General features: G+C 42.6%; 1 protein-coding gene across 1 annotated transcript in view; it reads right to left on the reverse strand.

The window, feature by feature from the left end:
- Atp6v0d2 (ATPase H+ transporting V0 subunit d2) overlaps positions 1 to 17,839 on the reverse strand; it is a 73,824-nt gene extending 55,985 nt beyond the window's left edge. Inside the window, exon 1 of the mRNA XM_059255660.1 lies at positions 17,768 to 17,839. Within this exon, the coding sequence (XP_059111643.1) occupies positions 17,768 to 17,777 (10 nt within the window). The 5' untranslated portion in view covers positions 17,778 to 17,839. The remainder of the gene's footprint in view (positions 1 to 17,767) is intronic.
- Positions 17,840 to 18,509: the final 670 nt, after the last annotated feature.

Genomic DNA, 18,509 nt, shown 5'->3' on the forward strand with positions numbered 1-18,509 from the left:
TTAAGAGTTAGAAAAGTTTTGATATTATTTAATTTTTTCCCCATTCATTGAGAAATTCATACATTTATATAATGTATTTGGATTTTATCAGCCCCCGACTAACTGGAAGTTCTGGATGTCCTAATGTTTTCTTCTGAAGAGAAGAGGAAAGACTTTCATATTCAGGTTAGCTGTTAAACCTGCTCTGTCAGTGATTACAGGGAGGCTTGACCTAATGTTCACTCACCTTTTATATTTGAACAAAATATTATGTTTTGTTTGTATATTAATTAAAGCTGGACCTGGTTAGGTTCATGCCTTCCCTCATGGCAGCTCAGCACTCTTCAGTGAGACCATGGCATGACTTGTTAGATGTCTGACAAGACATCTCAGTCTTATGAGAAAAGGAGAGGAAAGAAATCATCATGTATTAATAGATACATATTTATGTGGGCACAACAACAAAGCAAAAGGAAGACTTTCAAAATCCTCAAGTATCTGTTTACTTCAAAAACGCAAGGACGTTCTTTTTCATTTAATCCGGAGTCTGTGTTTTGTTTTACTGGGATTTATTTATTTTGAGACAGAGTCTTGTCCAGCCTGGCTTCAAGCTTATGCACTTCCTGCCTCTGCATCCTGAGTGCTGTGCCACCACAGGCTGCTCTACCACACTTGGCTCTTATTGTCTCTTTTGCTCACTAGAGCAAGGGATACTCTTTTCCAGTGTGTCAGTAGTTTCTCAAGGGACCATTGCTTTTGAGCCACAAGAGGTCATCAGAACATTGGAGCAAGTGAGTCTTTTCATTTGAGTAAACTTTTATTCTGAAAGTTGGGACATGAGAATTTTCACAAGCAGCTCTTATTAACAAATGTCTTTTAAGAGCTTCCTTACACATCTCCCACTCCAAGAGTTCTGCTCTTCATGCCTCTCACTGTTTTCTCTAAACCACAACTGTCTTCACAAATTTGCTTACCGTCTCAAAAGCACATAGCTTTTTACCTTCTACCTGAGAGACAGAAAAGCCCATGTGCACGCTACCAGAGTGCTCTCAGGGAATGTTCTCTAATTAAAACTGCCTAACTTGAACCCAATATTTTCCAAACGTTTGATGGGACATAGTCCCTCCCATGGGCAATTAGCACCTTGAAAATCTGAAAAAAGTAGCATTCTTTGGAAAATGATTTAAAAATTCTGATGTGTAACAGTTATTTTTAAAGTGTTAAAAATGCATGCTATTTTATTTAACTTTATTATTTTGAAGTTTAGGTTAACATGCAAAGAAAGAAATTTCATTATCACATTTCCATATATATGTATCATTATATTTTGATTTTATCCACTCCCTGGTAACCCTCTCTCATCCTCCTTCTCCCTGCCTTGCTGGTCCAGTTCCTGCCTCCAGTTTTCCCTCTATTTTCATGGCCCTTCCCTCCTCGTAGTTTCCTTTCAACTTTCATATCATGCTATTTCATAAATATTCAATTAATTTTTATCTTAAATCATCTTTTTAATTCACTTGTGCTTTAAAATTTAATAACCTAAAAAATGTTTTCTTTTCTCATGTGCTGTTTTGTTGGCAGTGATCCCAGGGTCTGTCTTGCTAGAGGAATAAGTGGTATAGTGAACTAGTGGTGAGAAATTTACGTACGGGGAAAGTAAATGGCATTAGTATAACAAAAGTAGTGTTTATAAAGAAAATATGAACTAAAATGATTTATTTCAAGCAGAGGGGTCATTATTTTATAAGACTAGGAAAAAAATGTTACAAAAGAAAGGTCTGTAGGCAGAAAAGTTTTATACTAACAATCTACAGTGTTTGTATAGGATGAGACTTCAGGAGTCATGTGATATGATGTCACATTAACTACAAGAGTAGGAAGAAGCTGTGGTTCCTTTGAGGTTGATCTTTGTGTTTTCAGATACTTAAAGCATAAGAAATATCTGTTTCTTGGCAAAATAAAACACTTTCCCATGGAACTGAGAATCTGCTTCGTCTATTCTTCAGGATATAAGAGTTTTTTTTTATTTATTTAAGATCTGGCTTGCCAAATTCTCTTAAAAATCACTATAAGGTGGCTTTAAGATATTTGAAATGACTGGGGTTTTTTTCTGAAAAAAAAATTCCTAGTTTATGAGTACTCTAAGTCCACATGCAAGAACTAGAAATTTGGAACACATGGAAACAATGAAGAACTTAGGATAGTATAATAAAAACTAGCCTTCTGACCTGAAAACACAAGAAAAAAGTTAAACAGGCAGAAATGTGAAGAAAACAAAAATGTTATTATTCCAAGTTTCTGACTCATTCCATTACCTAAAAGTGATTCATAAGGTTTATGCAATTTTTTAAGAATGACTATTACTCAGTTTGACTTAGAGCTATGTTTAGAGTTTTCACCACTCCTGTAGGTGGGGGCTGTATTTCTCTATTTTGAACAATAAAGAGAAGGCCAGCAAATAGTGTGCATGTGGGACTTCACATAAGCAACCAAAAGGTTGAATGTGTGGTTGGCAAGAAAACACAAAGTAGCAAGGACTGACTAGAAAGAATTGCGTGAGTGAACTTCATAGGGGACAGTGAGGTCACTGCTGTCCTATTGTACATTATTAAAAGCAGTGAGAACCAGTTTAATGACTTGTGACCTCTATGATGAAATTTGTGAATCTCACATGTGAGCACAAAATGAGAAAGTTTTTTTTGTCAGAAGAACTCAGACATTTATTGCACAGTGCATCTGAGCATTAGAAAGCCCTTCTCAGTACTATACAGAAGGCAGGAACAATGGAGGGAAAATGGAATGATTTCTATATAAATATTAAGATATCCGTGTTTAGTAACTGCAAACCAAATAGAAAGGAAAGAGTAATAATATTAGTTTTGATTCCATAGACTCCATCATGACAATCAGCAGGCCTGAGCACGTCAGACAAAAATGAATATTTTTTTATAAAGAACAAATTAGGGCCTGGTGATAGATTCACAACATGCCCCCATGGTTGGGCATGTCCGGTGGACCTAGACACTTCCACCTAGCCAGTTCCAGGGCAAAATAGCCATTTCCGGGCCAAGGCGTCTCGTGTGACCAGGACCCTGTGGCTTTATATGGTTGCATAAGAGCATGCAATGCAGCCATGTGATCTACACGCATGCATGGAGTAGCCACATTGACCTGTGTACGTGTGCGCCACCCAGCCTTTATAAGCCGGCACCATATTCCCGGCTTCCTCCTCCTCCTCCTCCTCCTCCTCCTCCTCCTCCTCCTCCTCCTCCTTCTTCTTCTTCTCCACACACATGTCTCTTTAACAGGCCTGAGCACCCCTGTCCTTTTCTCTTATCTTAATAAAACTCTTGTTAGTGGATTCTGTCATGTTTCGTGACATTTCCTCACATGGTAAAAGCACCGCCAAATAACTAATATCTGGTGTCATGACCAAGCCTGGAAACCCATAAACCGGGGACTGCTCCACACAAACCGGGGACTCTGCTCTGTATGCGCGACAGACCTCCTCCATTAGCCTGGCCACACGAAAAATCCATCCAACACGGCTTCTCCAATTGGTGAGTCCCTCACTTTTCAGCCAGTGTAAACGATTTCCTGAATCTGTGAGAATGACCATTGAGCATCCGATGCCTCACTAAGCATTCTTAAAACCGGGGCAACCCCCGGCCACGGTCTTTATTGGCTACGGTTGGCCCCTATCGCAGGCCTAAATTTCTAGCCATCTCCCATGTCTGCAGCCTGAGATATTCCTCGCGGTTGGACCACCATTGTTGGGTGCGTCCTGAGGGCTATGTGAGGGTGACACGTTCTTCTGGCTTGACGAAGCGGTAGACGCTGTCTGGATTCCCAGATTTGTGGGGAATCCTTGCTTCACTCGGCGGGGCTCCTGCTTCTCAGCTGATGAGCCGTTTAGCAGCCTGTGTCCAGTATCCATCCGGCCTTGGCCTTGGGGACGCCTGGAGCCTTGGCTCTGGATCACGTTTGTTTTTTTAATTTTTTCTATTTTTCTGCCTCTCTGCTGCAGACATGGGAAACAAGGCTTCCAACTCTATTAGTCCTTCCTCTCCCTTAGGCTGTCTTCTTGAAGCTTTAAAACCTCTCAGCTTAATGCCTTACTTAAAGATTCCTAAGCTGATCCGTCTCTGTATTAAGAAATGGCCTAAATATGCTTTAGAAAATAACAAAAAATGGCCGCCGAGCGGCTCCTTAGATCCCGATATTTTATGGGAGTTATCTAATTTCTGCCAGTGAACAGGCAAGTGGAAAGAGTTGCCCTATATCATACCTTTCTTCTTTCTGAGTGCTAAACAGTCTCTTCTGGATTCCTTCTCTCCTGCTCATATTCTCCTAGCTATGCCTAAACTGGAGGATTCTCTGACTCCGGAATCTCTGACTCTAGATCCTGCTAACGAACCTCCACCTATCCGACCTCTGGCTCCCACTCCTACTCCTAGAGCGACTGTTCCTTCAGCTCTTCTTCCGGATTCTTGTTCCTCTAAAGCCGATCCTTCCTCGGCAGCAGCTGCTCCTCCCTCGGCAGCGGCCGTTTCCAAAGGCCCTGCCCTGGCTCCAACCTTCACTCCTCCTGCTACCCATTCTCAAACTGCTGAGATTCTCAAACTCTAAATTGCCTGATTCCAGCCATCCAAACCCTTCCACTGTTCTCCCTTTGTGAGAGGTGGCTGGTGTGGGATGGACTTATTAAAGTTCATGTTCCATTCCCTCTCTCAGAACTCTCTCAGATAGAAACTAAGCTGGGTTCTTATACCTCTAATTCTGTTTCCTTTATTAAACAGTTTCAATATATAACTCAATCTTATAGTCTCACCTTTCATGATATACACTTGATACTTTCTAATAATTTACTTCCTGAGGAGCGCAGGCAGGTATGGGAGCAGGCTAGGACCTATGCAGACGAAATTCACCAGACCCCCATACTTGCAGTCAAAACGCCTAATGGAACCTAATGCCTGCTTCAAGACCTCTGGCTCATTAACTCTGCAGTGGTCCCCCTCCATCCTGTAGTGCCTAACCCTTATACTCTCCTGTCCACTATCCCTTTGAGAACCTCTCATTTCTCAGTTCTAGATCTCAAAGACGCCTTCTTTTCTATTACTTTCAATCCTCAGTCTCAAAATATCTTTGCTTTCACCTGGACTGACCCTGACACTCACCTGTCCACACAGCTGACCTGGACTGTTCTGCTGCAGGGATTCAGAGACAGTCCACACCTATTTGGTCAGGCTCTGGCCTCTGACCTGCTTTCTCTGTCTATTCCTGGCTCTAAACTAATACAATATGTAGATTATATTTTACTCTGTAGCCTGTCCTTACAGGTTAGCCAAACTAGCACCTCTACTCTCCTAAATTTCTTATCCAGCCGAGGTTACAGAGTATCTCCTTCTAAAGTTCAGCTGTCAACTCTCCAGGTCACCTATTTGGGTCTATCCATTACTCCAATTCACAAGACTATTACTGTAGACAGAAAGCATCTAATCCAGTCTCTTATAGTCCCTTCTACTAAACAGGAGATTCTGTCTTTCCTAGGAATAACTGGCTTCCTATGGTCTTGGGTTCCATCCTTTTTCTCTCCTTGCTCGCCCCTTATACGAGGCAGCTCAGGGCTGGCCACATGAGCCCCTCCTCCATCCTGTCACTAAACCTTTCCAAAGTCTCCAACAGGCCCTTCTTCAGGCCCCAGCGCTTCATCTCCCAGACTTAACCCGTCCCTTCTCCCTCTATGTAGTGAAAGACCCTAACCCTTTAGGCTTACACCCCCCAAGCCCCAGGAGAATGAGGAACTAAAAAGCTAGTTCCAAGGGCAGACTGACTCAGCCATTACTCAACCACCCTTACCACAAAGCATGGAGATTTCTGTTAAGATATGTTGCTCAACTGTGACTGGGATAATTGCAAGTGTTCCAGGAAAGACCACTGTAACCTTTGTGTAACCTTCATTCCTGCCCTGATACCCCCCCACCCACCCTTGAGGTTCCAGGAAAAATGTGCATATGGAGGTAATTGTACCTACCCTGTGATTAGGCCATGATCTTGTGAATCGGAACGAAATTGCATGGGAATTGTAATCTTATGGCTTTGTATGGTTTTTTTTTTCCTTTGAAAGTACCTATGTGGCTGCAATAGGGCGTGACTCTTGCTCTTGGGAGGAGAGTAGCCCAACTGTACAGCCGCATCAATAAACCTCTTGCTGTTTGCATCAACTGAACTGGAGTCTGGGTTCTTGGGGCACCCACTTGAGAAGGTAGTACCCTGGGTCTGGGGTCTATCAGTAGCAGAGAAGGAGGGATTTGCCCTGGGAACTCTAGGGCATCAGCTGGGACCCTCCTTTGCACCTGTAGCCTATCTGTCAAAGAAGCTAGACCTTACCAGTCAGGGCTGGGCACCTTGCATCAGTGCCTTAGCAGCTGCAGAGCTCCTTATTCAGGAATCAAAAAAGCTAAGCTTTGGGTCACCCATTATTGTGTTTTCTCATCATAATCTGTCCCATCTTTTAACTTATAAAGGCTTACAAACTTTACCTCCTTCCTGGGTTCTTTCTCTCCAGGTGGCATTACTAGAGGATGCCACACTTACTTTCTGGACTTGTCCACCTCTTAATATTTCAAGCCTCCTCCCTCAACCTAATGCTGACAATTCTTCTTCTCATTCCTGCACTGAAACCTTAGAGGAACTGTTACCTCACCCTTCACACATACAGGAGGGCATATTGCCTCAGGCTACTTATACCTGGTACACAGATGGCAGCTCCTTTTTATATGAAGGGTTATGCCATAGTGTCAGATATTGAGATAATAGAGGCATAGGCATTACCCACATACACCACTAACCAACAGGCTGAGCTGATAGCTCTCACCCGTGCCTTCCAATTGGCACAGGAACAATCTCTAAATGTTTACACAGACTCCAAATATGCTTTTCATATTCTCCTGTCCCATGCTGCTATTTGGAGGGAGCGTGGCCTTCTTACAGCAAAAGGGGGATCCATATCTAACTCAGGCCAAATAATGGCCATGCTGGAGGCTTCCCACTTCCCCAAGGCTATAGGAATTGTCCACTGCCAGTCTCATCAGACCAATAGCTCCATCATCTCTAGGGGAAACAACCAGGCTGCCCAGGCAGCCAGGACAGCGGCCCTCCAGGGCCAAGTCTCACCTCACCCACAGTGAATCCATACAGTACAGCCTACACCCTCACAGGGAACTCCTGACACTAGACAAATTCTTTCCTATCTACACCAGCTCTTTCATCCTAACAATCTTCCTCTGTCTCAATTCGTAAAAGCTCACCTGCAGCGCACCTCTGAGGACTTACAGTTCTTAAGAACTATTACTGGCTCTTTTGAGATCTGCCAAAAAACAGATCCCAATACCAAGTACAGGAGTCAGCCTTTTCCCACCCACCAGGCTAGAGGTTCCCTTCCAGGGACTGACTGGCAGCTCCATTTTACCCATATGCCCACTGTCAGGAAAGTTAAATATCTCCTCGTGATGGTGGACTCATTTTCAAATTGGGTGGAGGCATATCCGGTTTCTAATAAGTGGGCTCAGACAGTTGCAGACCTCCTTCTCCAAGAAATTATTCCTCGGTTTGGGGTTCTTGCTTCTCTTCAGTCTGACAATGGCCCGGAGTTCACCTCTCAGATTTCTCAGACACTAGCTAAGTCTCTTAACATTCCTTGGCATTTTCATATCCCATACCGTCCTCAATCCTCAGGAAAGGTAGAGCGTACCAACCGGTCTTTAAAAACTATTCTTACTAAGATGTCACAGAAACTTCATCTCGACTGGGTAAGATTATTGCCTCTAGTTCTTCTCAGGCTCAGGGTTCTTCCTAAAAAGCCTTTTTTTTTTTTTTTTTTTTTTTTTTTTTTGAGATAGAGTTTCTCTGTGTAGCTTTGCGCCTTTCCTGGAACTCACTTGGTAGCCCAGGCTGGCCTCGAACTCACAGAGATCCGCCTGGCTCTGCCTCCCGAGTGCTGGGATTAAAGGCGTGCGCCACCACCGCCCAGCAAAAAGCCTCTTTCAATCTCCATTTGAACTAATGTATGGAAGGCCAGTTCTAACACCAGGTCTTTTATCCAACCCTCTAACTGTTCCAGATAGCCTGTTAACTCCCCTTTTATGTCACCTAAGGTATATCCTATGGAGCTATGCAGACTGTTCATTACCTCAGCCGTGTGACAATCATTGTCCACCTCCAATACATATCGGGGATCAGGTTCTTCTCTTTCCTCCAAACCAGCGCCCTTCACCCTTCTCCCCTAAGTGGCAGGGACCCTTCAAGGTAATTCTTGTGACTCCTACAGCTGCTAAACTCGAGGGCTTTCCTCACTGGGTCCACCTGACTCATCTAAAACCTTTTATCTCACCTCCATCCCAGAAACATCTCTCTTCATATACAGTAAAACAAACAGGGCCTCTCACTCTCAAGCTCCAGAGGACATCACTGCCTTGTCACCAATTCCAGAGGAATAAGGTATCACCCCTTCCTTTCCCAACTAGGGCCACACAGAGCCAGAGGCAAAAAGGACCATCAAAAATATCCAGGCGGTAAGGAAAAATACAATATAATAGTCTATCATTGTTCAATACTCAGCAACTGATCACCTGCATTTCCTAAATGCTAAACTAATAAAGGAAACAGGTGCCTTAAATAAACTACCTCTAATAAGGCTTGTCTCAGATAAAAATTAAGCAGAGTACTAAGGCCAGATCTACCTCAGATAAATGCCAACTCCAAAAATAAAATAATGATTCTTTTTTCTCTAAGCTTTTTCTATGTCACCAGTATCTTGTCAAACAGAAGTTTCCCAGCCACAGCACGGATGGACAGCTGCAGAAAAAGGGGACGGCAGAACTTCATTCCAGGACCCCCCCCACCATCATCCCAGGACTTCACAAGCTACCCTCCCCATTTCCCCCCAAGAGCCAACTGATGCACACTATTCAGCCAGAAGCAGTATTTGAGAGAAACATCGCCCCATACCCACTCAACCACAATTTTTTTCTTTTTTTGAAAAAAGAAGAGTCAGGGATGATAGATTCACAACATGCCTCCACGGTTGGGCATGTCCGGAGGACCTAGACACTTCCACCTAGCCAGTTCCAGGGCAAAATAGCCATTTCCAGGCCAAAGCATCTCGAGTGACCAGGACCCTGTGGCTTTACATGGTTGCATAAGAGCATGCAATGCAGCCATGTGATCTACACGCATGCATGGAGTAGCCACATCGACCTGTGTACACGTGCGTCACCCAGCCTTTATGAGCCAGCACCATATTCCTGGCTTCCTTCTTCTTCTTCTTCTTCTTCTTCTTCTTCTTCTTCTTCTTCTTCTTCTTCTTCTTCTTCTTCTTCTTCTTCTTCTTCTTCTTCTTTTCTCCACGCATGCATCTCTTTAACAGGCCTGAGCACCCCTGTCCTTTTCTCTTATCTTAATAAAACTCTTGTTAGTGGATTCTGTTGTGTTTCGTGACATTTCCTTGCAAGGTAAGAGCGCCTCCAAATAACTAACACCTGGAGCTATAGCCTAGCTGGTAGAGTGTTTGCCTAGCTTTCAGGAAGCCCTGGATTTGATTCCCTAGAACTGCATAAACCAGGCGTGGTGGCACATGCCTCATAAGTCTACCATTCAGGAAGGAAAGGCAGGAGGATCAAAGGTTTGAGGTCATCCTTAGCTACAAAAAGAACTTCTAGACCATCCTGTGATACCCAAGACCCTGTCCCCAAAACAAGTTAGCTGGGTGTGGTCATGCATATTGTAATTCCAATTCTTAAGAGACTGAGGCAGGAGGATCACTGTAGGATACAGGTTTGACTATGGAACCAGGTTGGACTCTCAGGTCCTTGTGAAGTAAAGGGCCATGTGGAGCCTGGGATTTGAGAAAGATAAAACAGTGGCAAAGACAGCCTCAATGTTCCTTTTAACTTGCCTAAATACCTAACGAGTTTTTTGAGATTGTAGACTTTGCATGCCCCTGAATTCTGTCTTATCTTTTCCCTTAGTGAAATACAAATCTTTTGAATCATCAAGAAAGATTTGATCCTACCTTCCAGTGTCCATGGGAGGAGAGAAGCCAGGCTTCTGGAAGATCCATTAGCTAGCATGGATATTAGAATTGAGAGGACGTCCTACCCTGTGTGACCTCCAGGGCTTTTGCACTGGCTCAAACCAGCACCAGAACTGACTCTTATCTTTCTTTTGAATGGAGTTGATTTGCTCCCTTTCTCTTCCTGGAATAGTCTTTATGCTGTTGAGAAAGTGTGGATACAGGCTTTTTTGTTGTTTTTAACACATCCAGCACAATTATCATTGATTTTTTAAAGAAAGCAGTGCAGTGATAAAGGAAGGGAGAGCAAGAAATCAGCAATGAGAGGGAGGAAACTCCTGTCCTTGGAGTTGAAAGGAGGAAGCAATTTTCTTGCTTTCTAGAGAGTATTTTAAGTACAACGACGACTAGGAACAGTAAGTCCAGTAGCAGCTAAGCTTAGAGAAGAGCAATGGTGATTGATGGGACTGGAACTGAGTCAGTAGTCATGGGGTCTTATAAAGACTGAGTTAGCAAAATAGCCCCTCTGGTCATCTGTAATCAGGGAGGGGATTCTACTGTGTGGATATCCACCCTCTCAATATCACCCCCTTGCTGTGGGATGTCTTTCTGTATACTGTGAATACATGCTGTTTCCATTGGTTAGTAAAGAAAGCTGTTTTAGCCCATGGCAAGAAAGCTTACAGCCATGTGGGAAATCCAAGTGGAGGGACAGAGACAAGGGCAGAGTCTGAAGAGATGCCTAGCTGCCACCCAAGGAGAAGCAAGATGTCAGCAGACCGGTAATGCCATGGCCACATTGCAACTTCTAGATTAATAGAAATGGGTTAAATTATAAGAGCTAGATAGCAAAAAACTTGAGCCATAAGCCATCCAGTTTGTAATTAATATAAGCCTCTGAGTGATTATTTTATAAGCAGCTGCAGGACCACGGGTTCAGATGGTACCTGAGAAACCTTCTGGCTACACTCCCACTTATTGTAAAGGGATTTCAACGGATTAAGTGTTTCAGAAACTAATGCTTATCTTTAATCTATGTTGAGTTGAGCCCCCAAAGCTCAGGCAACTTGCCAGTTTGGTAGCTAAAATGCATCTTAGGACAAACACACCTTCCTGTTGTGATTCCACTTACAGTGCTTACAGAATAGGGATGACAGAATTGATCTTTTTGTTTCTGTGTGTGGTATTAGGGATGAAACTCAGAGTCTTAAACATAGAAAGCAAGTACCCTGCCATTCAAATGTATCACCAGCCTGATGATAAAATGTAAATCTGACTTTATTCATTTTTATTTTAGGGAACTTATTTAATGGCTTTTGTCTAATGGAAAGGGATATTATAGTATTTCCATATCTAATTTTAAAAATCCATGTTGAAGTCCCTGCTTAGAGCAGCTGAAGTGATATTTACAATTTTACACAAACTCTGGGATGATTGTGCCATGTATGAAGCTGGCCTTGAGGCTGCTTTATGGGAGATGGGGATGGAGGAGAAGAGATGGAGGATCTGGAAAGACACTGTTGCATATTCCCCTGCTGGATTCCACACCCACTTCGTGTCTTCAAAATACATGTGGTGTCTCAGAAAGGTATGTATTCAGAAAGCGATTCTCTAATTCAGTGTTTACATCATGTGTGTGCTGTGTGCCACATAAGGTCCTAGTCCTAGCTAGTCAACATCCGCTCTGGCGGAGAGGCAGGAGCATGGCTACATTCACAGGAACTTGTTGTGAGACATAACCTTGTCTTGTTTATCTGTGTGAGACTTTATTTCTGCTACTCTAAATCTTGTCTTGAAGCCCACTATCTCCCCCACTGTCAAATTACTACAATTTTTTTTCAATTATTCAGTACACCAAGCTCCACTTAACAGTGTTGAATAAAGCTCCTTTTATTTGAGCAAAACAGTGTGTTTCTCAGAAGTGTTAGTTTTTTTTTGATATTTGATGATTAATTCCATGAGCCAAGGAGCTGAATTGCCATTTTAGGGGGAGAGCAATAAATTAGTACTTGCAAAGTGCTTTTATCCACATGAAAGATAATAGAAAACTTGGTCTGAAAAGCAGGAAGATTTGGAGTGTTCGTGACTGTCTTCAGCACCACCCCGGGAGAGCAGATGAATAAGAGACCGAGTTGGATAGTGGAGAGGGAACTTGTAACATTACTAAATTGCTGCCTGTTTTGATAAGGCAATTAGCTAGAAAATTCAGTGCACTGTGTAGAACAAAGCTATTTTCTGTAAATGGGCAGAGCCAAACATCAGTCTTCTTCACAGAGTACTGGAATATAAGGAAAAATGACAAATATAAGCTGAGCATAAAGAAATAAGAAAGACTATTTGGAACACAGTGGTACCTGCATTAGAAACTTAGGCATTGTGTGTGTTATACAATTACCTTGGCATTTGACGTTCAGTCCTTTGTTCTACTTCCCCAGCTGAGATTTTCTCTTTGAATGGGGTGGATGGGGTAGATTAAGACATGGTCTTAGAACATAGCACAGGCTGGTCTTGAACTCACTATACAGTCTAGACTGGCCTGCAAATTAGTCTTCCTCAGTCCCATAGTCTAGGCATCATATTATTACACCCAGTTCCTTGGAGAGTTTTTTTTTTTTTTTTTTTTTTTGAGCTGAGGACCGAACCCAGGGCATTGCGCTTGCTAGGCAAGCACTCTACCACTGAACTAAATCCCCAACCCGAGATTTTTAATAAAGTATAAACATATTAAATTGTGATACAAGCAAGGAAGTTTCGGTTCTAACCCCAATTCCACAGTTTAAACAAACAAATTCTACAGTTTAAAATCCTCCAATATTGTGAAGGTGAATCTTCATTGTCAAGTTTGACTGGATTTAGAATCATCATGGGAGCACACCTCTGGGTGTTTATGAGGGTGTTTCCAGAAAGGTTTATCTGAGGAAGAGCTCATTCTGAGTGTGGGGAGCACCAGTCCCTGGCTTGGCATTCTGGACTTAGTAAAAGAAAAAGTAAGCTGAGTATCAGCATCAGCCTTTCTGCTTCCTGGCTGTGGTAGGTAGCCAGCTGTCTCCTACACCTGCTGCCACAGCTGCCCCACACACCTGCTGTCACAGCTGCCCCACACACCCGCTGTCACAGCTGTCCCACACACCCGCTGTCACAGCTGTCCCACACACCCGCTGTCACAGCTGCCCCACACACCCGCTGTCACAGCTGTCCCACACACCCGCTGTCACAGCTGCCCCACACACCTGCTGTCACAGCTGTCCCACACACTTGATTCCTATTTCCCCTTGTAAAATAAACATTTTCAAGTCTAGCATTTTCTTGACATTCCATCAACAATGATAGAGAAGTAGCTTTGACAGGGTTTCAAAATGTGAGTGGACATTGCAAATAAAATCTGAATTTAAGAAACCTAGCCTTTAGAATCTGAGTCTATTTTCTAGCTTTTAGGTATGATAATTAGTTTTCACATTATTGACTATGCCCCATGTGAGAACTTTTTCTTGCTTGGAAGTTGCAAATGCAGGAGTGTAGGATGGAGGTGTGCATGGCACGGATGCAGGCTGGTCTGTGGGTCCCACCAGACGTGAGGTCTGCCATTATAATAGCATGGGTGTGCTTACTCTTCTGTGTTACACTCTGCTGTGGATGCTTCGTGCCTGGGGCAGAACCCACAGTCACATTACCAAAAAGAAGATACTGCACATGCCCTTGGCATCGCTCTTTTCAGAATTTACAGGCAGATGCAAGATTCTTTTATAATTCTCTTCAGCTAGTTGGTTGAAGAATGCTTTAAAAAACACAAGTGCTAGAAAACAGGAAGAAAAGAATGAATGGAGGGCCTACAATCTTGTTTATGCACCAACGGTTAAGTTTAATGGAGGATAGCAGAGCATTGCCAGGCTTGAGTGTGCCATGATTTCAGAATTTGTTGTCAAACAAGGGGTTTACATTGATGATGATTATGTAAAATTTAAAAAATGATGGTTGGTTGCAATTAAAATCTAGGAGGTTACAGGAATTAACCTACAACAACAGTGACTTAGGCACACCTGGCAGATGTGTTCACTTCACAAGGCACAGATGGCCTTGTGCACAGTGTGGCTCTAGCAGGGTCTGTGTGGTTATTGCTGGCTTTGGGACACATATTGCTGAGAATGACCTTTTATAACTGAACAGTTTTCTTTATTTCTAATGTTGATTAGGTTAATAATTGACTAAAGTGATTCGGGCTTGATCCTGGCAATTTGCACAATATACCTGTTATCATTCCATTCACCCCCGACACCCTCTTAGCCACTTCCTAAGTCCCCTGGCTGTGCATGCGCTGCCAGCAAACAGGCAAAATGCTTAGTCACTCCAGGGCCTTAAGTCCTACGTAATCTGTGCATGCGGCAGCGTGGTGACGTAATCTATATGCATTTGTGGCATGGCTATGTAAGCCCCTGTGTGTATGCACTAGGTTATCCTTAAAAGCGGACTCCACCCGTTCCCTGCCCCTTTCAGCCACATTTCTCTCCGGTAGGCCTGCAGCACTCGCCCTGTCTTTCCTATCCCCCAATAAAACTCTTAAAGTGGGCTTTATTGTATCTCGTGGTCTGTTCTCATGCCTGGTAAATAACAATACCTATTTTTTTAAGTGCACATTTCATAGTATTAAAGACACTGTGGGATGACAGGATATTTTTCCGTATTCTTTATTAGGATTGATGAAAGACACTGTGAGATGACAGGATATTTTTCCGTATTCTTTATTAGGATTGATGTTTTTTAATGTTAGCATACAAATTAGTGGGATTCATAGCCCAAGCTGTCTTTAAACTTGCTATGCAGCCAAGGATGACTTCAAACTCACAATTCTCCTCCCTCCATCTCCGACTGTGCCCACAGGCCTGAATTCAGGTGACTTTTTATACCTTCTGTGTCATTATACTTGGTTCTTATTTGTATCTCCCAATCTCCTCCATTCTTCTTCTTTCTGGTATCCTTCCTCCTCCAAAGAGTACCTAGAGCCAGTTTAGTCATGGTCAGCATGGTCTGACAGGCCTTGCCCTTCTCTCCAATTCCCTCTGCCTTGCTAATATCTGTTAGCTTATACCCCCAAAGCTAGCCACCAAGGTCCATTCCCTTATTTGGCCACTTCCTCCTCCTGAGGCTGACTACCAAGGTCCAGCTACCAAAGTATTAAAGTCCAGCAATCAAAAGTCCCCTTTGGCTGCTCTAATTAACATGCCTAAGTAAAATTAAACACCTCACCCTAATATGAGATTTTACCCTTACCTTTATAAACTGCCATTTTTCTATGGGCTACATCTATCTCCTCTCTATCCACAGGCAGTCCTTTGTCTGCCATCCACCCCCAGGACAAATACCCCTTTCCCCTCTTCCTTGTTCCCTCCCCTTTCTCCCTTGTCCTCTATCTCCTGCCTTTGTCTCTTATTTCCTGACCTCTGTCCCTCAAGGGCGAATAAATCTCCTGTGTACTGAGAACTTGGTCTTGGGGTCTTGGGTCAATACTGATCCCTTCAGTCCTTGCTTCTTCTTTCATGTCATGTGTATTCCATCACCATCTTTTCCCACCTTTAGTTCCTCTTTGGACCTCTTCTTCTTTCTATCTGCTAATATTTCCCTCTCTTACTTGCACACGAGTGTGTGTGCATGTGTGTGTGTGCATGTGTGTGTAGTACAACAATAAATGTGGATATATAAACAATTGTAGCTGAAGTTTTCCTGGCCCTGTCCGGCTCCCGTGGCCCTGCAGCCACTTGGACCCAAGTAAACACACAGAGGCCTGTATTAACTAAAACTGCTTGGCCATTAGCTCAGGCTAACCATTGACTAGATCTTACACTTAAATTAACCCATAATTCTTATTTATGTTTAGCCACATGACTTGGTACCTTTCCTCAGTTCTGCCTTCACATCTTGCTTCCTCTATGTCTGGCTGGTGACTCCTGATTCTTCCCAGCCTTTTCTTCTCTGCTTGTCCTGCCTATACTTCCTGCCTGGCTACTGGCCAATCAGCACTTCATTTACTAACCAATCAGAGCAACACATTCACAGCATACAGAGTGATATCCACAGCAAACAATAAATATGCAAATATCTCTGTGGTAAGAGAAGAGATGGAGAAGCCATGCCTTTTAGATTGGACCTGGAATAGAGAGATAGTTTATTAAGAAAGGACAAAGCACCCCTAAGTATGGAAGTAGGATAGGAGCTGAGGAAGTGAGCTAAGAGCTCAAAAAAACAAAAACAAACAAACAAAAAAAACAAAAAACAAAAAACAAAAAACAAAAAAACCACCTGGTCAAGTTGGTCCTTCTCAGGCTTTATTTACACATGTTCTGTCTGTTAGATGATGCAGGGCAAGGAAAGGCTCCTAGTCTTCCTCCACAAACTGGCTTCTTTTACATGTTAATCCTAATGTATGTTTTTATTTTTATTTTTTCATTACTATTTCTACTTTAGACCACCAAGAAGTATTTTGCAGGCTTGGCAAGATGACTTGGTTGATAAAATGCCTGTAGCACAAATATGAAGTTCTAAGTGTGTATTGCTAGCACCCATCTGATAACCCCAGTATGGGGACAGCTAGGGAACAGAGACAGTCACATCCCTGAAGCTCATTGGCCAGCCAGTTTAGCAAAAATCCACGATTTCCAGGTTCAGTGAAAGACTGTCTCAAAAATATAAAATGAAAAATGATAGATGAAAACACTGCCACCCCAACACTGCAAAGCTAACTTCTGGCTTCCATGTGCACATACATGTACCCGTGTACACCTTCACATACAAACAATAACAACCTATAAAAAGAAATATTTTGCAATAGATTATGATAGAAACCAGAGCAAGAGATGGCTGAGAAGCCTGCAAGGCTGAGAATAGCATTCTGATGTGGGTGAACCATTGTTACATAGCCTGCCTCTTGGTGGAGATAGCTAGGTCTTTGACGTGCAGGATTAAGTTTTGCATAGTGATTGAGTTGGCTGTAGGAGGGAAGACCTTTTAGCAGTTCACTGCTCAGGATCCTTTACTGATTGGGATAGCTTCAGAATCTTCCAGATGTTTGCTTTGGTAATAACTTGTAGGGACCTAAAACCTCGAACTCTCTCATAATGTCTGGGACCAGAGTCAAAAAATTTTAATTGCTTTGGCACACCCTGGGATCAAAAGTGCTGAGTAGAAGGTAAGGACATGGTGTAGGGCCCTGGAGTACACAGCATACAAGATTGTGCTAAGGAAACCCCACACCAATACAGTGGACATGTGAACTCTGTGATATCACATGTGCTTTCCTTATTGGATCTTTGCCTTTTGATGGTGACAGCCACACAAAGCATTACAGGAAGATTTTGGAAGGCAAGTAAGTTTATTTAAGAGAAGAAAAAGATCACTACTTTATGCTTATTGTGTTAGTCTAGATAAGGTTTCTTGGTCTCAGCATTGTTAACATTTAGGCCTGGATGTGTATATGTGAATACCCCTGGAGGGGGTATTCAACATATAGTAAGATTTTTTTGTAGCAGTGTTAACATCTATCTATTATGTGCCAGTAACATGCCTTTCCCAGCTGTGACACTCATGAATATCATCATTGACCTCAAAACAGCAAAGTCTTTAACTACTGAGCTATCTGTAATAGCCCTTAACATGCACTATCATGCACACAAGGGAGGATAAAGAGGACTAGGCCACAGAGAACCAGTCCCAAATCCCCAGAGTTACCTCTCAGCATTATCCAGAAGCAAAGAGTTGGGTTTTCATTTTCACACTTATGTGACGGTCAGCAGAGTTAGTTAATTAGATTATTTAGTTTGTTGATGTCTAGTTTCTTGAGTTCTTTACATATTTTGGATATTAGCCCTCAATTGGATATGGAGTTAGTAAAAATCTTTTCCCATTCTGTGGGCTGCCATGTTGTCTTATTGACAGTGCCCTCTGCCTTACAGAAACTTCTCAGTTTCATGAAGTCCCATTTCTTAATTGTTGATCTTACTGCCTTGGCTCAGGAAGATGTCTTCAGGCCAATGTCTTCAAGGCGATTCCCCATTTTCTCTCCTATCAGGTTCAGTGTATCTGGATTTATGTTGAGATCTTTGATCCCTTGGACTTGAGTTTTTTGCATGGTGATGAATATGGATCTGTTTTCATTATTCTACATACAGAAATCCAGTTAGACCAGAACCATCTGTTGAAGATGCTTTCTTTTTTTTTCCATTATATATTTCTGGTTTCTTCATTAAAAAAAAATCAGGTATCCATAGGCTTGTGGGTTTATGTCTAGGTCTTCAATTCAATTCCATTGATCAACATTTTTTTTATGTCAATACCATGTGGTTTTTTATTACTACAGCTCTGTAGTACAACTTAAAATGAGGGATGGTCATACCTCCGGAAGTTCTTTTATTGTATAGGATTGTTTTAGCTCTCCTGTTTTGTTTTTTTTTTCATATGAAATTGAGTATTG

This window comes from Peromyscus eremicus, chromosome 2 (genome assembly GCF_949786415.1).
Source record: "Peromyscus eremicus chromosome 2, PerEre_H2_v1, whole genome shotgun sequence".
NCBI classification, from domain to species: Eukaryota; Metazoa; Chordata; class Mammalia; order Rodentia; family Cricetidae; genus Peromyscus; species Peromyscus eremicus.